The sequence below is a fragment of the Pteronotus mesoamericanus genome, unplaced genomic scaffold (assembly GCF_021234165.1).
Source record: "Pteronotus mesoamericanus isolate MK-2021 breed Mesoamerican mustached bat unplaced genomic scaffold, CSHL_Meso_final scaffold_85, whole genome shotgun sequence".
Lineage (NCBI taxonomy): Eukaryota > Metazoa > Chordata > Mammalia > Chiroptera > Mormoopidae > Pteronotus > Pteronotus mesoamericanus.
The window spans coordinates 74,345,104-74,369,712 of NW_026555329.1; the positions used below are offsets into that span (position 1 = coordinate 74,345,104).

General features: G+C 34.4%; 1 protein-coding gene across 6 annotated transcripts in view; it reads right to left on the minus strand.

Annotated features, from left to right (window-relative positions):
- Window positions 1–24,609, minus strand: part of BRAF (B-Raf proto-oncogene, serine/threonine kinase) — a 121,533-nt gene that overhangs the window by 41,791 nt on the left and 55,133 nt on the right. For 5 of the 6 annotated variants that reach the window (XM_054563986.1, XM_054563984.1, XM_054563989.1 and 2 more), the window contains exons 6-11: window positions 19,437–19,585; window positions 18,384–18,503; window positions 12,229–12,388; window positions 6,976–7,012; window positions 3,135–3,271; window positions 1,793–1,910 (exon numbers count right to left, since the gene is read on the minus strand). In XM_054563986.1, coding sequence (XP_054419961.1) covers window positions 1,793–1,910; window positions 3,135–3,271; window positions 6,976–7,012; window positions 12,229–12,388; window positions 18,384–18,503; window positions 19,437–19,585 — 721 coding nt within the window. Of the gene's footprint in view, window positions 1–1,792; window positions 1,911–3,134; window positions 3,272–5,465; window positions 5,586–6,975; window positions 7,013–12,228; window positions 12,389–18,383; window positions 18,504–19,436; window positions 19,586–24,609 lie in introns of all 6 variants that reach the window. The other variant, XM_054563988.1, reaches the window with a different exon arrangement.

The following is a 24,609-nucleotide window of genomic DNA, read 5'->3' on the forward strand; positions in this document are numbered from 1 at the left end:
ACACAGCAAAAATGGACACACCATCAGATGACATGTATGCATTAAGAGTAATTACAGCAGCAGCACTTGCAACAGGCCCAAATGGGAAACTATTAAAATGCACATCACACAGTACGTAGAAAAAGGAATAATTTTATGGAATACTATATAGAGCATGAGTGACCTACAACTATACACAACAATACAGATGAATCTTATAAACAATGATGAGTGCAAAGGGCGAGACACAAAAGAGTGCATACTGTCTGATTTCTGCTAAAATCAGGAGAGGGGCTACCCCTGGGGGAGGAGGACATGAGAAGGACTTCTACAAGGCCGTAATGTTCTGTTTATTGACTATGGATGTGTTCACGATGTGAGATTTTAGCTACTTGAACACTTAACTTTTTTGCATGGATATTATACTTCATTACAATTAAATTACTTTCCCTGATTATCAAAGTAATACACTGCTCACAGTAAAAAAATTAAACATTTTGAATGCATAAAGAAAAAAATATTTCCCATAATCATGTCACTCATAAATGACCACCGTTAACATATTGATTTATATCCTACTAGGCTTTTATATGTATCAATGTGAATATTTGTGAATTTGTAGAAAAAGATAACTTAAAAATATATGTATTCAAATACTGATGATCATTTTTAAAATTGTTAAATATATTTCTATGTAGCATCATACTATGGAATATTATGCATGCTTCTTTGTAAAATTTAATATACCAGATACCTTTCCATAGCAATAAATATAATTCTACCATATTTTAATTTCTGTATAATCACATATGGAGATTATCAATTTATTTAAACAATACTCTATTAATGGACATTTAATTTCCATTTTTATTAAACTTCCAATTAACATACTTGTACACACATCTGTTTGTTCCTGTCCAGTTATTTCCTCAGTATAAAGTTCTATAAATGGAATTACTGGCTCCATATACACATTGTCAAATTTCTCTCCTGAAAACTTGTAGCAATTTATCGTCCCACCAGCAGCATTATAATTACAACTCTAAATACAACCAATTAAAAAAAAAATCTTTGTCCACTTGAGATGCAAATAGTGATTTCTACTTTTTGATTTTGCAATTCTGATAACTAGTGAGGCTGAACATTTTTAAATATGTTTAAACTCCATTTCTTCCTTTGGTAATACACTTTTAATATACTTACTGTTTATAATACAAATAAAATTATAAGCAGAAAAATTATCAAAGAAAAAAACATTTTGGGGATTAGCTCAACTGGAGAATCATCTTTAAAAGTTCTAACTGAATATTAAATTGTATCAATGAGGTCATTTTTTTATTACCTCATTGCGTTTTGGGTGCCTTTTTATATTAAGTGTGAACTTTCAGGCATTTTCAGGAGTTCATACAGATTAAGTGGTATTGTATTTTTATAACCTCATTGAGAAGACTAAGTGAGAAATGAAATGTTTATTCTCTTTATGCTTCAAACAATAAAGACATTTTACCTTTAAAAAAAAAAGTAAGTAATATAATGGTAGGACTTGGTTGCTGTGAATCAGTTTTTATTGAATATTTTTGTTCAAAAACTTTTTTTAAAAATTTATTTTCTTTATTTTTTCAAATACATTTGTCTCTGCCTTCCCCTACCACCTTCCTCTGCCCCCTCCCGCCTCCCTCCCTCAATCCTTGAATATAATCAAAAAAGTCTAATGATGTGCAGAGTGAATACTCCTTTTGATTTTTAAAATAGAAGTTGTCAGTTACATCATATTATTGCAACTTGTGACAAGTTTACTGTACTACATACGTACCGTGCCACTTCCCCTTGTAGACTGTCCCAAATGACCCGGATCCAATTCTTTGTCCCACTGTGATCTGCCCATCAGGAATCTCCCAATCGTCACTTGAATCCCGTCTACCAAGTGTTTTCTTGATAAAAATAGTGCAAAAGTCAAACAAAAGCAAACAAAAAGGAAAACCTTAGGTTTCACACTAAATACTTTCTCCTATGTCCAAAGGGGACGCAAGTTAGAAAGAGATGGTATCTTTTAAAGAAAAAAAAAAAAACACACTTTGGAAGAATAGAAGTATGATTGCTACAATACAGAACTTAAATTGAAGACCTAAGTCAATATTAGGATAAAAAGAATTTATCAAAAATTGTTTATAGGGTATGAGCAGAAATATATATCACTAAAATCAATAAAATGGAAGTCTTATAATTTGGAGGACAACCACCAGCAAGATAAGTACTATATATCTACGACTAGCTTTGGCTTCAAAGGCCAAAATTTAAGGTAACATACTATGGTAACTGTTGATAATTTATTTACTTACTTTCTTCCAGTTGGTGCTAAGTTTCCTCATGTATCTTACCTGATCCGGTCTCTTAAAAAACTGTCAACATATACAACCACTTTGGTGTGGTAAAGAGATTGCACCTATCCAACATACACTATTAATACACTATTGCTAAAATTAAATTATTAATTTTTAATATAGATTTCATAAAGTTATTTTTTCAAACAGGGAAGAATGTCATTTAGTAGATATTTGAATTTCAGACCAGCCCTTTAGAACATATACACCTAATAATGCTTCCTAAAATACTAGTTTACTCTTTTTCCTCATTTTAGAAGCAGAACACTACAGCTGACCCTCGAACAATGTGGGGTTTATGGGTATAGACCTTTAGCACATTTGAAAATCAGCATATAATTTTTGATTTCCCTCAAAACTTGACTATACTGGTCCCTTGGTATCTGTCGGGGATTGGTTTCAGGACCAATACTGTTTTCGACTCTCAGTTCATTGAATCATGGATGTGAAACCTGGGAATATGGAGGGCCAGCTGTTTATTTATTGGAAAAAAATCCACACGTAAGTAGTTCCAAAAGTTCAAATCTATGTTATTGAAGAGTCAACTGTATTCTCTTTCAAAACTGCCTTCTACTCAATTACACTGGAGGGAAAAAACATCTGTGTTGTGTGAATATGCTTTAAGCAAACAATTACTAGCTCTTAAATTTATTTGATTATGGGAATTCTGTGTCACATATGGACATATCAATATACCTAAAAGCTGACACTAGATTTGGCTATGACTTCTATAAAGAAGGAACACAGAAGAATCAAGATATCATGTACTCTTACCATTCGATTCCTGTCTTCTGAGGATGAAGATGATTTTCTTTCCCTCTGAGGTCCTGGAGATTTCTGTAACGCTTTCACGTTAGTGAGTGAGCCAGGTAATGAGGCAGGGGGTGTGGCAGATAAACCTGTAGTTGATCCTAAGTTAGTGAAAGGAAAAATATATCCATTAAAGGAAGACCAAGTATGTTAATTTATTGGGGGGGGCAGAGGGTGAGGGGAGATTTAGACTTATTTAAAAAATGCAGTGCATGTTCAAGTATAAACCTTTTAAAAAGGAGAAGCCAAAAAGGGGCTCCATTTGGTGATGAGCACTATAATTTCTTTTAGTTTTCTGGCCAATTTAGTGACTGTTAAAATATCTGATTACAGATAATACACTTTGCTTATTGGTGCATATTCTAAGAAAAAAAATCTCTCTAAGATAAGAGATACATACTAAACAATACTCCCAAGGTCTGTCTCTTTGATATAAAAAATAAAAAAGCAAAATCAATTTAAAAGCCAATATAAGAAATAAGCTTTTAATTATTTTATGTTGCTTAAGCACCCAATCAATATAAAAAAAGATGGAAATCCCCAAAAGGAAATATATTCTACAAATAGTCTTAATGTTGAAAATATCTGGCTTTTTCATGTAAGGCACTAAAATAAAAAAAAAAAATCCTGTATCACATACTATACTACTTAAAGAGTGAGAGATACTGGTCAGTTTCATCAGTTCCTGAAGGCTTACTCTACTAAACAAAGATTATTTGTTGCCTGCATACAATATTAATGTAAACAAAGCTAGCATGTTTCTCAAGACTGAAAAATCCCTGCCTTCACAAATGAGAGCAAAGTTAAGCGACAAAGCCTCTGAGTCAAGTTACTACAAATGCAAATATTCTCTTAGCCAGTTGAGCCCAAGGAGTGCATTCTTTGAAAATGGACTAGATTGGCAGGGTTGCACACCTTTCTGATGGGTACTTTTCCAAATGCTCGCTCAGTGGCAATAATTCTAAGTTCATGTCCAGTAGGACCTTGTTCAGAGAGGTTCAGGACAATGACTCCTACTGGAGCCTGAGTAAAGTAGGACTGAGATGTCAAAAAAATATTTGCACATACAGAACAAAAAGACTACAAGAAAAAAATTTTTTTTTAAAGATTAATATTCTGAGAGGAGGCAGTCACTAACTTTCAAAGAACAGGGATACCAATGACAACATTTAAATATTAAATCTGGTAGAAATGTTATCACTACTATATCACATGTTATCATATGGAATTCTGATAACCTCATATTTAGGTTTCCAAAAGAAAATGCTATCTGGAATGTCTATTAATGAGAGCACAATCCATTTCTACCTTCCACTGATAATTTTCAACATTATAAAGCCTAAACTGCTTGCTCAGTCTTCACAGTTCTGATCTACTTAGTACTGTATTGTTATTACTGACACTACTCAGTACTGTATGACTTCAGATCATTCTATGGATTTCTTGAGACATGTTGGGCTGAGAGAGAACAAAAATCTGAACCACGACAACTATGTTCAGAATAAGTGACAGACACTAACTAGCAAAAGCCAGCAAATTCTTTTAAACTATTTATAGCAAACTCCTGTCTCAATTTTGACATAAATTATAAAAAATCAGTTTAATCACTAATTAAAGCATGGTAATATAAAATGAGAGACTGAAATTATACTGCTAATTTTTTCCTCATACTAAGGCATAACTGAAAGTATCATTCCTCAAATTTTCTGAAGTATGCCAAAATACTCTAAATATATTAAAAGTCTTTTGAAAGCTCCCTACACCTTTGATTTAGTATAAAATATACATGTCCTACTTTTTAAGAAGGACACTGCTGATATTACAGAAAAAAATAAAGCCAAAAGTCTAGAAAAATCTCATAATAAGGATTTCCATTTTCATTTTTACTTTTTAAAAACCACAAAAATTAATAACAAATATTAATAGTTCATCAAGGTGACCACCTAAATGGATTAAAATAAAAGAAATACAAATTAAAGGATACCCCTCCCACATTATTTATTGCCACCCACTAAGTTTAAGACATTATCAAGACCAAAAAGTAATGTAACAAAAAACAAGATGGAAATCTCAGACTTCTTGCTTTTAAAATTTATGACAGACAACATACAGAAAGCTTGTGGTAGTGAGTATGTGTGAGAAGCACATTCAGAGCATTCCAGCCAGGCCAAGCAGAAATTAGGTACTGAAAACTCTCACACTTACAAACACACGCTGTGAGGGTGAGGCACAAACAGTATCTGTAATTTATATTTAGTTTGCTTTGGGTGAAACAAGAAAGAAGAGCCCAACTACCTCTGAACACTGGGCCAGGCTCAAAATCAAACACTATTTCACTGGGGACAGAATGTAGGAGGGGACTGGGAGTCCGGGATTGGTATTTCCGAAGACAGCGCATCAACTGGTTCAAAGGGGCTGTTAGAAGAGAAAGAGAGGGGCAGGCAAACACAGGAAGACAGACACAGAAGAAATGAAAGAAGTCATGGGGAATAAATAAAATGAGTCGAAGCCTGCTTCACAAAATAATTCAGGATGTTAAAAAAACTGCTTATTTTCATAAAATCCCAATGGTTTTTTAAAAAGTGACTCACAAAAAAGGACAAGAAATGCCACTTCGTTTTAGGTACTAAGCAGGCAGCTTTTATGACTAAGTTAACTTTGTGATGCTAAAATGATGGCAACATTTAAATGCTGGATGTATTGGGCAAAATTTTCAAAAGCCAAAGCTACTAAGACATACGAAAAGTCAAACTGGCAGCAACATTAATTGGAGGGTTCATGGAATAACAAACAGAAAAAAAACACTTTTATAACTATTTGCTATAGTAAACACTATGCCTAGAGTATATAATGCAGGGTTATTACTTTGGTAGCTTCACAGGTCCATAGAAACACAACAAAAGGTGGTTTATACAATATTTATTCAATATAAAATATTTTTGAGGCTGGGCTTAGACATTTTTAAGATAAAGGAGGTCATAGAGAAAGAGACCAACTCTAAGCAAGATAAGAAGGTATTGAAGTTCTTCCTTATTAGATAGAAGACAGCTAAAAAGATAAGCATGTACAACAATCTGGAAGAAAACTTTAAGATAGTTTCAAATACCATCTTTAGAAAACATTATTTGGGAGTAAACTCTTATTTAAAAAGTACTTTCTTAACTAATGTTTTCTTATGCCCATTTTTATTGGGTGCTAGAGTAAATTTCAGATGAAAATTCTAAAAGAAATCTCAATTTAATTTCTCATTTGCTTATTTTATTTATTGGACAAAAAAAGGCAACTAGGCTTTTCCATTAGGGGTTCATTCTATAAAATGTAAATTTCAAACCCTTTTTTAGAAGATTGAAGGGAAGTAGTTGACAATATCTAACAAGGTGAGACGTTGTGACAGGCAATCCAAGGGATTCTCCAACAATGATTTAGGAAAAGCAAGTTTAAGCTCAGTCTTTAAGTACTGGTGCAGATTCCCTAGGAAAATTTTGCATCTTCAGCTTTGGAGACGGTTTAAAATCCATAAAATGGGTAAAATATCTAAGAATCTCTCCTTGATAACCTTTTAAAACCATAGGTAGTACATTTAAGACTCCTTTTTATTTCTTCTTTTCCTCTACTCATGTTAAAAATTAATTAAAATGTTATTAGATTTAATTAGAAAATACTAAAGAAAAACAAAAGGTTTTGGTTTTTCTCTATACATTTTTCTCTGTGTCTGTGTTTTATGAAAGAAGCAAATATAAAGGAGACAAGCAGCAAAGCAGTTGCATTTTTCCCTGAATTTTTAAAAATTGAAATCACCACTTACCTCCATCACTACGAAACCCTTGGTCTCTAATCAAGTCCTACAAATAAATAGTAATGTATATTTTATTCAAAGCATGTGGTAAGAGAGTAATAAAAACACTGAATTTTCCACTAAGCATTAATAGATTAATTCAAAACAGTAACTGTCTTATAATTACTCCACAGAAAAGAATACAGAATTAGCTAGTGAACATGATAAAATCAAGATCTGAAGCACTTGCCACCCTAACCCTATATTGAAGGGATTATTAGTCCTGATCAAATGCTGAAATCCATTTCAGGCCATTCAAAACTAATGGCTGTATCAATTTTTTAAAAAATTCTACTGGCACATATTAAGAGCCATAAAATGTTCATATCCTCTGATCTTATAATTCCACTTCTGAAAATTTTTTCTGAAGGAAATAATTCAGGAAAAAGAAAAGTGATGTGCATGAAGATGTTTAGTGCACCATTATCTATTATGCTAAAAAATCAGAATTACTTCCTTCTTCTAGGCTTATTGATATATTTGTTAAGTAAATTACGGTATGTAAGTTTAATGCAGTATTATGTAGTTATTAAAATAATTATGAAGATGAAATCATGAAAACATGTTTACAATGTAATGAAAAAATACAAAATTAAAAAAAACAGAATATACCAATTACAATCATAAAAATGTGATGTGTAAAAATACACGAGAAGGGACAAAATCAAAATGGCTCAAACAAAGGTTTTGTTAAAATTTGTCCTTATTATTAAAATAACAATTTTTTACAAAGGACAATGCTGGGGGTTGGGGGAGAAGAGTCTTCTGGCAATGCAATGCAGTTTGGCCCTTAATTGGCAAACTTAGATTGGTGTGTTTACCCAAGATAACTTAAGTGTGAGGCATTGGGTGGCCCCAAGTATCTCTAAACAGGCTCACAGGTTCTTTGCAAATAGATAGCTCTTTGTTTATGAGTGAATTCTTTACAAATGTATTTTTATCTTGTTCAATGTACTATAGAAAGCTTTCAAAATTTTCTATAGAATATTAACACTCATATACCTGCAAACAAGATGCTAGGTGTTGGGGGTTGTGTGGCTACCAGTAAATATAAAATCCTGGTGGTCTCACTAACTCTCTGTGTAAAGGTACTTCCATACTTCTGTACATACTATTTCCTTAACAAATGTCCCCTTTTCCTGAAACCCCAACTAGTGCACTTAATAAACTCCTACTCATTCACCTTTCACAATCTGGCTTAAATGTTGTCTCTTCTCTGCTAAATATTCCTAGATCCAACCAGGATCTACTTGCTCCAATAAACTATCATTAAATATTTTTGAGATTATTTATTTATATATCTGATTCATCCATTAGATTATGACTTGTTTGAGAGTAAAGACTGTGTACAAATTCATCCTTAATTACCATTTCTGACACAGTGTCTGTCCCAGAGTCAATGTTAAATCTTGTTTACTGGAACAATAAATGATAAATAATAACTGAAATTGGATGAAATGATTGACACTGAATGAAAATGCTAACGGGTTTATATTTTATCTTATAATCAATGGGAAGTCAATGACAGTTTTGGAACAAGGGAAGAGATGATACTAGAGTTGTTATAAAAAATTAATCTGGTAGTAGCATAAAGAATGGAAATGGAGAGAAAGAAATCAATGGCAGGAAATCCATTTAGGAGATTAATGCAGTAAGTAGTTCAACTGAAGAAATATGGGCCCACATGGTAGTGGCTGTAAGAACAAATCTCAGTTTCATGTCAAAAGGAAAAGGTAATACCTTATGACTATTCGATTATAGGGGAGGATGAAAATGCAAGATACAAAGATGACACTCCAAATGTTCAAGCCTAAGACAATAGGAGAACAGTGGTAACAACAAGAGTTAAAGTGAAAACAGTGGTTTTCAACCAGTATGCCACAAGAATTCTTAAAACATGCAATACCCAACTATTTAGTCAGGGGCACTGACCTCTCTTCCCTGAGATTGTCAAATGAAAAAATGACAACAGCCAACACAATCTATTTTTTGGTGTGCCGCATAATTTAGTAATTAGTTTACGTGTGCCATGAGATGAAAAAGACTGAAAATCGCTGGTCTAAAAGAATGGTGTGCACTCTGACCAGCGTGGCTCAGTCAGTTGAGCACTGTACTGCAGAGCTAAGCATCGCCTGGTTCCATTCACGATCAGGGCACATGCCTGGGTTGCAGACCCAGTACCAGCTGGGGGCGCGCAAGAGGCAACTGATCAATGTTTTTCTCACACATCAATGTTTCTCTCACACAACGATGTTTCTCTCCCTTCTTTCCCTTCTCTCTAAAAATGAATAAAGTGTGTGTGTGTGTGTGTGTGTGTGTGTGTGTGTGAGAGAGAGAGAGAGAGAGAGAGAGAGAGAAGGAAAGGAACTATTTATTCAAAAGTTATACAGGGTTAGAGTAATGGAATGTCGCTGTTAAATTTCAAAGTCCCTTTGAAAACACTCACCAACACACACACACAGTCCTGCCTTCTCCCCTTTGCCCAGTCAGGACAATCAGGAGTATGGTATCTCAGGAAAGGAAATAGAAGTACATAGCTTGGCGAGACTTCCATTCTTAATCCAAAACCACATCCTCACAGTGCGCTGGTGGGAGTCCTTCTGCATCCTTTCAAATTGCTAAGAGAAGTCTCTGCATTGCTGCTATTTTGCTTTCCTGCGTCCTAAGCTGCGTGGTTGAGGGAGGCCCCTCCCTGCTCCCAAAACTGTGGCTAGCCTCGAATAAATAAAATCTTGAAAAGAATGTTCATTTTGAAAGTAAAGATTAAAGTTACAATTTTGAACATCTGAGAACAGATCTAACGTAGAACTAGATTTGATTTCTTATTTCATTATCTGCTTATTCCCATATTCCCCTCTCCTACATCTTTCTTCCTTTGTATTCAGGTCTAGTTAGACTGAGGAAGGCCTTATTAGTGGAGAAAAATTAGTATTAAGAAAAGGTCATTTAAAATACAGAAAAAAATTCATAGTAAGAAATGGGAAGAAAGTCTGATTTGGAAATTTATCTTTAAAAATGAAGTTAAAATTTATAATAAGGTTTATTTTACATTAAACAAAAAAATTTAAGTCATAATTTAAAAAATATGCTAATTCTTAGAATAAACATAGAAAGAATCAAGTTTTGTTGGTCATACCAAATTTATGACAGCACAAATTGAAATTCTTAATTTCAAATTCATCTTTTACATCATGATAATCATTTTAATAAAAATTTTAGAGGACTTTATCCCTCTAGGGACTCTATCAATCCTTTGATATTTAAATCATTCTCATTTGAGGAGCCAATTATATTTCCATCCTTATGGATTTTCTGTTATTAACTGGACTAATTTAATTCTGTGTATTTCTCAATGGCTTTATATATGAGTAGTTCTCCTAAGTCACTTTTTATAGTCTTCATAAAATCCTTACTTTATTTTTTTGCCAGATTTGCAATTGGTTTGTATTATGTTTTCAATGAAATGTTGGATATTGATATAAAGGGGCTGAAATGCAGGCTGGTAGTAAATGGGATGGGAAATTTGAGTAGAAACTAATATTAAAGTACTCTGTTAATTAGTGAATATTTTCCTGTTAGGACAATTTTTGCTTCTCTACTCTACCTTGTAATTATGAGGACTCACATAGGAATGACTATATAATTAGAAAAACCTGTCTTCTAACAGACACGTAACCACCTCATTAACTCCAGGCCCCTGTTTACGTGGGGAAACAGTTTCAATTTCCTTTTTAAATATAATTACCTTCCAGAGATTAAGGATAACCTATACTCTTTATTTTAAAGCACAAGTTCCAGAAAACATAATACCTAACTCCAAGATTATTCCAAGGATCCCAGCTCAGCACAGCTCAGACAGCAAGGGCACTTTAGTTATCAGGATGACTCCATGAAACGAACCAGTCCTTTTGCACTGATCCTGTATTTCATCTTTTTTCTCATCTCTTCCTCTCTTTGCCTACAGCAGACATTGGCAAAGCACAGTGAGCTGGCCACCTGTTCTTGTAAATAAAATCTCAGTGGAATACAGCCACACCCATTTGTTTATAATTCATTATCTATAGCTGCTTTCACACTACACTGGCAAAGTTCAATAGCTGTCATTAGAAATCATATGACCCACAAGCTTGTAATTTTACTATCTGGACCTTTAAGAAAGAGTTTGTTGATCCTTGGTCCATATTACAGGAAATTTCTTCTGCATTATTTTTATTTTTAAAAAGACTTTAGTTATTTTTTAGATAGAAAAAGATGGAGAAAGAGACGGAGAGAAACATCAATGTGTGGTTGCCTCTTGCACATCCCCAACTGAGGACCTGGCCTGCAACCCAGGCATGTGCCCTTCCCGGAAATTGAACTGATGACCTTTCAGTTTGTGGGATGATGCACGACCTACTGAGCCACAGCAGCCAGGGCCATTTTTTAACTCTTTTACAGAGACAAATACTCTTTTTGATGACCTATTATATGGTTAGTTCTAATATAGGTGCCAAAGAATGGTTATTTGCTGTCCAGAAATTAAGACCTAATTGAAGAAGGGACACTAATGTACATAATTAAGTTACAGTGTGCAAGATAAACTAGAAAAGTAAAGAGCGGCCAGCCAGAAGATGGCCACAATAACTGAAGAGGTGAGATTACAATATGTGATGATGAGACCAGAGATCCATTTTAAACAATGAATGATTAAAACTGAATAATGAACTACATTTAAAAAAATATGCCAAAGTTCAAGATGTGTATAGAGATGAAATACAATGGTATCCTTAAGACAGTCAAGAAGATAAAAAGTAGCTTTACATATCAAATACATAAAGTAATAATTAGTCCTTAAGGGTTATTTAATTCAAACTTGTACTTTTAGAAATTTAGGTAAAGATTTCAAATTGATTTAAAGAAAAAACCTGCAACTGCATTATTTTTTTCTTTACCATAAAATGGCCAAGTGGATTATCTGTTAAGTAAATTAAGATAAGACTTCCACACGTAGTATAAGAAAAAAAAAACAAACCCAACAGAGTACATCTGTAATTTGGTACCAGTTAAGCATTTAATGCCATCAGAGAAGACAAAGATTTTCTGATTAGTAATTCATAAAACTTTATCACTTACAGCTATGATTATTGAAAGATGGCACTTATTTCTGATTTATATTATAACTGTACCAGAAAAATAAGTATATCTGAATTCTTTTTTTTAGTTCTAATAAGGCTGGATACTTACATCAATATTGACAGGTTCTATTGTGTTTATATGCACATTTGGAGCTGATGAGGATCGGTCACGCTGTCCAAACTGATTTCGATGATCTTCATCTGCTGGTCGGAAAGGCTGTGGAATTGGAATGGATTTTGAAGGAGACGGAGTGGTGAGGATTTGGGGCCTGGAAAAATCAAGTCATTGGAAGATAAGATTCAGAGCAACTTTATAGAAATAGTAATATAAAAAAATGGATGATATAAAGGATTCCCTTGTTTTCATATTCTTACATTGTTAAACTAAAGCATTAAAAACTCAGCAGAAATGAGTTTTAGAAGTATTAGTTAAAAAAAATAATATATGCCTACAACTATTACTGATAAAGCTGCTTTGCTGAAGCAGACCCTCCCGGGAGTATCAATGATAAGAACACTGATTCTCATCCTGAAAACTCCAGGGAAATCTACAAATGGCTAGAAATTACCTGTGGTTAATCAGCTGAAGAAACTCTTGTCCTTTAAAGTTACACGAAAATGTTGTAGGCAGAGACTGACTGAATAAAACCTGTCCAAAACCTGTCCTTTTTTCCTATCTTTGCCATTTCTTGATAGCTAAAGTTACTAAAATGAAATTTTTATGGAAATTATTAGGCAATTAAAATATTAGTATATACATGTGTATTTCTGGACCTGAAAGATATACCTATTACTTTACACAAGGGGTGATTTAAAATCCTGAACAAGACTTCCGGCCAAGATGGAGGTGTAGGTAGATACACTCTGCCTCCTCGCACAACCAAAAGGAAGACAACGAATTTAAAACCAAAATAACCAGACTGCCAGAAAACTGAACTGTATGGAAGTCCAATAACCAAGGAGTTAAAGACGAAACATTCATCCAGACCAGTAGGAGGGGCTAGACGGGCAGTTGGGCAGAGAAAACACACGGCAAGGCAGTGGCTGGAGGACCCAGCGGTCCCACATTTGCATGTGGATAAACTGTGAGGAACTGCTGGGGAGTGGAGCAACTCAGGACCGTGCAACTCAGGGTTCCAGTGTGGGAAAAGAAAGCCTCAAGACCTCTGGCTGTAAAAATCTGTGGGGGTTGCAGCAGTGGGAGAAACTCCCAGCCTCACGGGAGAGTTCGCTGGAGAGACCCACAGGGGCCCAGAATGTACACAAACCCACCCACCTGGGAAACAGCACTAAAAGGGCCCAGTTTGCTTGCAGGCAGAGGGGGAAGTGACTGAAAATCAGCTGGGAGTCAAGCAAGTGGCACTGTTCCCTCTCGGACTCCTCCCCCACACAGTGTCACAATTCTGCAACCTGCGTAGCCAGCCCTGGTGAATACCTAAGGCTCTGACGCTACCAATGTCACAGGCGTGCTGAGACAAAGAAATATGGCCCAAATGAAAGAAGAGATCAAAGTAAGCTCCAAAAAAATAGAACTAAGCAATGAAGAGATAGCCAACCTATCAGATGCACCGTTCAAAACACTGATAATCAGGATGCTCACAGAACTGGTTGACTATGGCCACAAAATGGAGGAAAAAACAAAGGCTATGCAAAGTGAAATAAAGAAAACTTTATAGGGAACCAACAGTAAAGGGAAGGAAACCAGGACTCAAATCAACAATCTGGAGCAGAAGGAAGAGATAAACATTCAATCAGAACAGAATGAAAAAACAAGAATTCACAAAAACAGCAAGAGACTTAGGAACCTCTGGGACAGCTTTAAACATTACAACATCTGAATCATAGGGGTGCAAGAAGGAGAAGAGGAAGAGCAAGAAACTGAAAACTTATTTGAAAAGATAATGAAGGAGAACTTCCCCATTCTGGTGAAGGAAATGGACTTCCAGGAGATCCAGGAAGCTCAGAAGAGTCCCAAAGAAGATGGACCCAAGGAAAAGGAAGCACACACCAAAGCACATCATAATTAAGTTACTCAAGATTAAAGACAAGGAGAGAATCTTAAAAGCAGCAAGAGAAAAGGAGACAGTTACCTACAAAGGAGTTCCCATAAGACTATCAGCTGATTTCTCAAAAGAAATCTTGCCAGCAACAAAGGGCTGGAAAGGAATATTCAAAGTCATGAAAGACAAAGACAAGGAATAGCAGGAAGAATATACAGTAGAAAGAAATTAAGGTTAGAAGACACAAAGAAGCCAGTAGTGATAAAAAGCTTAAGAACAGAGCATGTTAACAGAATCTGAATCATACCAGTTTTATAGTTTTACTTCTCTGAAGCACACTATTAAGAGTAGGGAAAGAAATATGCACTTTACCTGTTCGTAGTAACTAAATGAATCCACAAAGAATTGAAATAAAAATAATAAAATATTATGTACTTTAAAAAATTAGTATCAGCCCAATGAGAAATGTAGGTAAGACGGATAAATGTGGCCTTTAGCGTGCTTTCACTGGTCCTTTTTGACTGTTGAGAAACTTTTAGTTTGTGACAGAGCTGTCTTTATTTTTGCTTTAGGCAGCCAAATATAAACCCTTTGCTAAAAGATTTTGGGAGCAGGTAAAGAAAGTAAAAAAGACTATTACTTCAAAACATTTTTTTTTGTTGTATTTCTTTCCCTTACCATTCATCTCCCTTATCACCCCTCCCCCCAACAATATTACTTTTTTAAAAAAGTTTTGGAAAGTGCAGACTTTTGAAAAGCTATTTTATAGGCTGATTTGAAGTCTCAAAGCAATAGCATACTTTCAGGCAGGAGTTAAAGGGGGAAAATGTTTGAATTAATTACAAGGTAGTCTAAATTAAAATATTTGGTTTGGTGGAGGCCTAAGTGACAGCAACTCACTTTTGAAACTTACTGAATGAAGACAGCAATATATAGTGCATATCAAATCAGAAATATGTATGCAAAAAATGCTAGTCCAGAAGTAAGAAAAACAAAAACTTGGATTTAATCTGATAAATTTTATTATCATATCTAAAGAAAAAAATGGATATATTAGACAAAAAGGATATCTGCTTATTATATAAGTGAGAAAGATGATAATTTGGCCGTTGGTATCTAATACCATCCAGGGAAGGTATGCATTGTTCCATAAAGTCAATTTATCTACACCCTTGAGGACAAGTATCTTGCCTATTCCTTACTGAAATGAATTACCTGTTATTCTGAATTAGTGTTTTCTAATTCTGATTAATGTAAACCAGTACATCCCTGACTCTCATCATTTCTGGGGACTGATATAATTGTTCCCATGCTGGCAAGTCTTTACTCAGACCAAGGTGATTTATACCCTGTGAAGTATGTTGGTGTCAGCAAACTGGCTTTCTCCTCAGGATATTTCTACCTATCTTGCTGTAAACCTCTTTTAAGCAATATCAAATCAAAAATAAAAAGAATTTTTAACCTCTAGCACCCTTCAGCAAATTATCTGTTAGTTTAGGTCTTGTTTTTAATCTAGAATATTAAAAGTTTTGAAGCAAAGTGACTACTTCTGTTCAGTGATATGCAAATTTTAAAATGCCAACTTTTCATAAATTTATACATTCCATAGCATTTTTTAAAAGTAGAAATGTAGGTACCTCTAACTTTTTATCCAGACTGGACAATGTATCACTTCTCTAATAGGTCCTGGTTACATTCTATTATTATTATTGTATGTTTCATGACCATTTATGATTGTTATCAGACTATTAACAAAATGCAAAGGAATTCTGATAAGAAAAGAATTTGCTTTTGTCTTTCCACAGGCACACATACACAATTCTGACAGGAAAGCATCAGGAAAACAACAGTTTGAACACCTTTCTCATCATTTGCTAAAGGCCAGAATCTACTTCCATGTAGCTATGAATAAAGTATGGCACAGGCAAATGGTTTCTTAATTTAAACTTAGCATTCCCATCACTGGTAGGCAAATGTCCTGATCATTACCATTATAAACCTTCAGGGAGTTCAAGCTAATTTCATAATAATATTCTGTAACTCTGTGCACAGAACTGGGACCTGCCATTAGAAAGACATCATGGTCTGTCAGGAGTAAATGTCATAGTCAACAGATTAATTAAAAATAAAAAAAATAACGTTTTGATTTGGTCTCCTAAGAAATATACAGCTGCATACAAATACTGATAGAGACAGCAGGAATAAGATGTCTCCACCAGAGAGGGTAACTCTTACAACCTGTCAAGAGAACAGAGGTTGCATTTTCTAGTGGTCCAAAATAGGTAAATATATTCACACCTTAATACAAAAGCTTTTTGCTCAATTTTCTAGCTTATGAAACCTCCAGGAAGGTTGGCTTCATAAAAATTATACATCTACTGTGAGTATCAATTGTTTTTCCCCTCTCTGGGTAGAAGAAATAGGATTACATTGTGAAGAGTGAGAGGAAGTAGGGTTAAAACTGACAATATTTCTGATCTTAACTGATTACCTCTAGAATAGTCTAGAAAAGAATGCTGAGTAAGGGACTTCTTTTTTTTTCCCTTTACTATATGCCCCAAGATATAGTATAATTTATGCTTTCTCAAATCTCATAGGGAAATAAGCAGACCTGTGTAAGAAATGCTCCAAAGCAAACCAGTATTGGGTTGGCCAAAAAGTCCATTTATTTTTTGCTGTAAAATAAAAGACACGTTTTTTATTTTCACAAATAAATACTGATTTGGATATTTTGAGTATGTCAGCTATCTCCCATTGGCTTCTACTACTCCTGCTAGTGGGTGAGGCCAGGGGTGCTGCAAAACATCTTCCAATGCATAAGACAGCCCCACAGCTAAGAGTTATTTGGTCAAAATGTCAGTAGTACAAGAAACTTCACAAATCACTTCTGACATGTTTGATCAGTCACAGCACCTTCTCTGTACACTGCATGAAACTTTTTTTTGCATTGCAGCTGTTTTTACCTTTCTTGAAATAATAAGGCATAATACGCCAAAAATGTCGCGTATTTTCTGTCATCTTCAGTATTAAAATGGCTAAACAAAAATTCACCAATTTAGATGTTTTATTTTCTTAAACACACACTGATGACAGCTATCACGATACAATTTAACAAAATTGTTTTGAATGAAGTTAGAGGCAACTAAGCACTACTAGTGCCACTGTATGGGAAAAAAACCTAAATGACCTTTTGGCCAACCCAGTATCTTCTAAACTCCTTATCATCTCTTTCCCCCCCCTCACATGATGCTCGAATATGTAGATGAATTTGTATCATCTTTAAAATGAATTCTCTCCTTTATCCACCATAAGTGATCAACAGTACTTTGAATTTTTTTTCTTTTACACTTTATGAATATTCATTGCTTCTGCATGTTGCTACCACTCCAGTTAAATCTTCACTGTTTCTCACCATCTTCACAACCAACCGCATCCTAGTTGGCTTTCTTTATCATAGACATTTCTCTATCAATCTATCTGAGTATCACTGTTCAGTGATTCTTTCTTTAAAACCATTTTCACCAGGTTAGTACTCTGCTCAAAAACCTTTAATTCTTTTTTCCCCTCTTATGCCAAGTATGAATTCTAGCCTAAATTCCAAGACTCTCCATAATCTAATTTTACACATGCTTTTTCTTGACTTAGATTAGGCTCTTTTTACTATCTCCTAAATACACCACTGCCACTCCCTTTGTTTATGCTGTTTCTCCTCTCTCCTCCACCTCCCAATCACCATGCTTTTATTTGTAGGCTCATTCAGATTTTAGAATTCTTTACGGTCCAATTCAAATCCCACTTTCTTCATTAAGTTGTGTTGACTACTCTTGCTTACTACCCTCTTCTTTGTAAACATGGTAATATTCATCCTTATCACGTAAGTTTAAAATACTATGTCATAAAGTATAGATTTTGATTATATACCATTCTTAAATTATTTGTCATTGTCTCATGTTAATGTTACTTTTCTAAATGAGTCATCCACTTCTATATCTGATGTTACCTAATAAATTGATGAGCACCAGGCAGGGACTCACTCAATTATCTGTTGCTTGATTTTTTCAAGACATCCTGAAACAGTCTATGTCAGTTTTAATGCCATGTATCTGTACCAAGTACACGCTAAATATCTGACTGGTGTAATAAGTTATCTGAAAAAATATCCCCTTTTAACAATGCAAATGCTAAAAAGGTTCACAGTAAACCAAAGATCCAAAAGGAGCCAGCTCAAATAGCATGTCACTGAATAGCAGGAGTCAAATCATACCCAATAGAATCAGAGGGGGGTGCGGAAGGGGATGATCCAGACGCAAGGGAAGTTTCTGCTAAGGAGGCCTCCTCCTGTGGTATTGGGTGGTGTTCAAAAATCTTGGAGACGAACAGCAAACTGTGAGGCAGAAACAAAAACAAAACAAAAGAAACCTAACTTGTGCAAAACCCAGAAGCTTCATACATCAGAATACATTACAGAGTTAACAGAAATATCTGAGATCAAATTCCATTTTTAGAAATGATCGTTAATTCAATTAGTTGTATTTTTATCTAACGGCTTATTTTTAAAAATTATATTGTATTTTCAAAAGCAAGCTCAGAATCTAAACCTAATTGTTCTATATAGCAAATTTTTACATATCAGAGGGGAAAAATCATGATTTATGGTTAAGGAATTAGAAGAAGATGTAACTAATGCAAAGTTAGATTACATTATTATAATTGATTTTAAAATACTGAGCTGAGTTCTACTTGCTCAAATGATCAAGAAAAGCAGCAAGACCTTAGCAGCAGCAACGGCATACAAAAATATTAAAAAAGACTTAGTTTAATCTATAGAGAAACTACCATAAAAAGCAAGTAGAAATTTTAGAAAGAGATACACTGGGTACAAAGATTTTTATATCTTACTTTTAAATAAACTGAGGGTGCAGGTGGGGTTAAAGTGGGGGGAAAAAGAGAAACAATTTACAAAACAGATGACAGAATCAGATCCCTTGAACTGTGGTCCAAAAATAGAATGGTTAACTTAATTGAAACACCACCTCTTCTCCCAAAAACTATCTAAAAGTGATTTCTATGGGCAAGGGATCTTTATTAATTATAAGAGAATATAAAACATAATTAAACTGTGTAGCTGAACCAAAAGTATAATTTTGAAGTAAAGTACAGTCTATACTACATATTACTTTCTATACGCATGTTTAAAAAAATTCCCTGTAACAACTCTATTGGACAGAAAACCCCCACAGACTCTAAGACATACTAGTTTCACATTCATAAAAATTAAACATAAAATGGTAGACAGAAATTTTTTTTGATTACTTACTCAAGTTGGTCATAATTAACACACATCAGTGGAACCTCTGTACTGCAACGCTGGTGAAATTTATAACCACATGTTTGACAGCGGAAACCCTGGAAAAGCAGCTTTCGACAAAAGTCACAAAATGCTAAGGTGAAAAACGTTTTCCGTACCTGCAAAGTAAAACATCAGAGAGGATTTCAAAAACTCGTAAGAATCTTTTTTAGAAATCAACTTATTTATTCTCTGGTTTGAAATAAATCTTTTGTATGTTTATATCATGAGAACTGCCGTACACACTAAGATACTAAAATAAAGACCAGTGGGTTCAAGCTAGTAGAGAGACTATATATATTATCTCCTGCCCGATATCCAATTAAAAAACTCAGAAGTCTTGATGGGAAATGAATGCAAGACTTGTAACTAATTTCAAGCTTGACTACATAACAATAAAAGTAGAGATTTGATAAGAGGAGGGAACAGAAGTAAAAGGATAAGGGTACAATTTAATAACTGTACAAAGAAAGGAGTTATGAGATGTTTACTGGTGTTGAGAATAAAAAACAAAAGTATGCTAATACTACTTAAAGTCACAAAGGTATCCACTGGATGAGCCTCAAAAACCCAAAAATAAAAAAAAAAACAACAACAAAACACCCCACATTAGTGGAAGGGAAGGAGGAGGAAAGGTTGTAATGCCATGAATAAGCTAATTCCCAATGGAATCAGTAATCAGTAAATGATGTCTAAAGTTGAAAAAGCAAGAAATTGTGGCTTAATAATCACCAAAAAAACTTGAAACAGAAACCATTAAAAGAGTGATTTCCTCTGGAGAGTGGCATTACAGGCTAGCAAGAGATGGTAAAAAAAGAGATTATTTTTCATTATAAGCCCCTCTGACCACTTTTAAAACTATATACATTTGATTAAAATGTAAAAACAATTATTTAGAAAAGAAAAAAAACTATTGTAATTGTATGAAAATAATAACCCTACCTAAATTTACTAACTAGGATAAGGGACAGGAAAAGTCACCTAAAGGACAAAATGAACAACTTCCAACAAGTCATCATTTTGTTAGAGGATTAGAACACCTAAATGTGTCTGAACACTCCTCTATGTGAAACTTAAAAAAGACAACATGTAAGAACTCCACATCAGAGGCAAACTGATCTACAACAGCGATTTTCAACCTTTTCATCTCATGGCAACCTTTTCATCTCAATACATATAAATTCTGCAGCACACCAAAAAATTTTTCTTTTTGCCGATTTGACAGAAAAACAAAAAGATATACTTTGATTCATTCACACTGGATGGCTATTGTTGTGTTGGCCGTTGTCATTTTTTTATCTGACATTTTAAGGGAAATGAGCTCATGTCCCTGACTAAATAGTGAGGTATTGCATGTTTTAAAAATTCTTGCGGCACACTGGTTGAAAATTGCTGATCCACAACATGGGTCACACAAACTGTGCTAGGGAGGCTCTATTTTTTTATTTTTATTTTTATGTTAGGGAGGCTCTACCGTGATAATTACCAAAGTTAGAAAATGTTGAAAAAATATTCACCTGTACAAATAATAAGTAGAAATCATAAACAAAAAAAGGGAGGATAAACAAATACCAAAATGTGAACAATGGCTATTTCAGAGTGATGAGAGCACAGGTGATTTCTATTTTGTCCTTTATTCTTTGCTGAATACTTTCAATTCACCTCAGTTTTTCAGACGGTTTTAATAAAAACCATAGTAAAAAATGTATTTTACATTATGACCTATGACACATCTGTATTCACATAACAATACTTACCCTAACTATACATAACTGTATTTTGCCATGTATAATACATATCCACATTTTTAACCCACACTTTCAGGGGGAAAAAATCTTCCATTTTAATTTTTTAATTAATTTATTTATTGATATTTAGATACTTGTTTTTTGTATCACAAAGGAGTTTTAGCATTTATTTTTGAACATATCATGGTACAAGAAATTTCGCGTAACAAATAATTACAAACACAAGAACAGATACAAGGTATTTCAGATACTACCCATGTATAATGTGCATCCTTATTTTTTCCCTCAAAAATTTGGGCAAAACCGTGCACAGCGTACATGGCAGAAGAGGGTAAATGCTTTTCATGAGTCATTAAATTGATCTCATCATCCAAAGTTTACCAAACTCTTCTCAATAAACACATATTTAACAGGATAAAACTTTACTTAAAAACATTTCATCAAGAAAATGGTATCTTGGCATATCAGCCATTCTAGCTTTTGAGAACATTTAGGTAGTTTTAAAAATGGTTCTTGTTTTCTTCATCTTTTTTCTATTATCACTTTCTAGGGGAAGTAAAAAGCAACCACTTGTTTTTAGCTTTGTTCCTTTTCCACCTGTCTATGGATATACAAGAAATTAACTTCTGACATTTATGTGACCACTATTTACCAAAGCCAACAATCTCTTACACTCCTAGCATAATTTCAGGAAATGGAGCGCAGAAAAAGATAAAACTTTTGCATAGGAATTGGCATTTTATCGTCATCTGATCCTCTTTGCTAACTACTCACACCTTCACTCTCCTGACAACCTTTTGAGTATCATGAAATCCTAATTTCTCTTCCTGTGTTCATTCACTCAGTTGCAGTTTTTCTTCCCGTCACTGACTTATACTTGAAAACTATGTGTAACTGGCTGTGTATGTAAAAGAAAATAAAGAGAAACAAAGAAAGAGGGGAGAAGGAAGGGAGGCAGAAAAGAGGAAAATATCTAAGAGGAGAAAACATGCACTTTAGTGTAAATTACAAGTGACATATACAGGATGGGACGAAAGTAGTTTGCAGTTGTGAAATCCCAAGAGAAAGAGTTTATTCTTGTATTATAAATGATTGTATTATTTCCCACATCAACAACTGTAAACCTATTTTTGCCCAACTCTGTACTTGTATTTTTAAGTATACTCTTGTCAATAAAGGTGAGCACCAGAAGGTATATCTTTTTTGGGGGGGTCCCAATTTAGGCTTATTTTGAATTTGAGCATCTCAAGACATGGACGGTAAATTAATGGGAGACAAAGACCAGGCAATTTGCATGCTTCCATTTGTAAGGTGTGGGCTGTCTGAAGGAAGACATTAACCTGAGTGACTGGAGAAAAAGGGAAGGGCTGGACAAATGGCGTCTGTTTCAAATCTTGTTTCCCTACCTTCCCTGTCCCCCTTCAGTCTACCAGTTCTCAAGGACTCCTGGGACGTAGGCAAGAATTGAAGGAATTACTTTTATAACAGACTATAAAACCCCAAGGCATCAGCAGCATTCCTTGAGTAGCCAGCAAAATCCAGCAGAGTTGAGGAAAGGAATTCTTTCCTTTCTAAGAAGCATCGAGTACAGGCTTTTACTTTTGCCTCTATATGACACACAGAGCAACTGTTCTAAAACACCTATCTAATCTCATTTCTCCCCTGCTTACAACCATTACATTTCCAATTACTTTACAGAAAAGTCCAAATCATTAATATGGCTTACAAGGACTCTCATGAGCTGGACTCTGCTCACTCTACCTGTAACGCTTGTTATACTGTAACATCCCTCTCCCCTAACTTTGTACCATCCATTCTGAATTTTTTTTTTTTAAATGAAAAGGCAACATGTTTTCTTGCTGTTTACTCTGCCTTGAGTATTCTTTCCTTCACTTTCATCTACTCTTGCCTCATCTATTAGACCTTAGCTTATTCTTCCACTGGGAAACCTTCCTGACTCCTCCAAGGCCAGGTTAGGAGTCTCTACTCTGTATAGCACTTTACACATACACAGTAATTACATGTGTTTATGAAGTTTTCTTGTTAAATCATTTGTCTCTCTACTCTAAGGCTGGGATACTATTTTTCTTATTCATTGTTATATTCCCAGATCAGACATGGTGTTGGCAAATAGAAGGTTTTCCGTAAACATTTACTGGCAGATCTCCAACTGTGCTGAAAAGTTGCCACACTCTAGAACTAACCTGCAGTTTGCTTTCACTACACTGTTGTGGCAAGGACCTTCCTGAGACACTATTTTAACACAATTTTCCACCTGGCAACTTAGATCTTCTTTCACCTCCCCATATATTTGTAGCTAAGAATAATTAAGAGTAATAATCACTATGAAATGTAAACTCAACTGTTTTTGGATTCCTAAACACTTACCACTCAAAATTCTACACTGAGTTAAAAAATCTCAATAGTATTGAACTTCCAAGTTCATCATTATAGAACTATTTGCTACGTAGTAAATCTGATTGATATTAGGCATATTTTATACTTGTCCAAAAGATGCCTTAATAATTGAAACACCTGATTTCATTATTTACCACTAATAGAGCCCCAAAAGCACAACCCCCTGAGGAAATCATCTCATCAATTGTTTGCTTTAAGAGACCAGCTGTACTAACCACTAAGATATATGGGAAAACACCTGACACCAAAATGGTAGCAGTAACTATCCATCTAGAAAAAAATAAATTATGGTTAAAATTCTATATACAGGGTACGGCACAGAAATGCCTCTTTTTTATTACAAAATCTTTTATTACAAAATCATAAGCATATAATTCTGTAATATAACAATATGACACTCGAGTACACCACTTGACATTTTAGGTGAAATGTGCAAATTAAAGCTATAAATTATTACACCCATATCATTACCCTACCAACCACACTCAAGGAAGCGTTACTTCCGCTGGACCCTACATACGGACAAGTAAGAAATTCATTCTTGTACTATAGATCATTCTAATCCTGCATTTGCCTATCCTTTTAGAGGACAGATTCTCAAGCTCTGGGAACTTTGCCCTCATCTATAAGGTAGAGAGGTCTCACTTTTCAGGCTTCATGCTGGTGACTTAGCTTAAGCTAGGTTCTAGCAAATGCAAAAATCAAAGGGAGAAGTCCTCATGGAGAGTTTTAACGTATTCTTTCAGTCCTCAAGAAGAGCTGTTTCACTTCCAATAACCTATCCTTCAGAAAAATTTATGCAAATATGTCAAAATGTATGCAGGAAGATCCTGTTTAGGTCTGTATGTAAGAGGTTTAAAAAAATCTAAATGTCTATTAATAGAGGGATGATTAAATGTACTGAATTTATCCTATTCTTACAGCCTATTATGCAATCATAAAAATAACGCTAGGTGTACTAATATCAAAAGATGTCC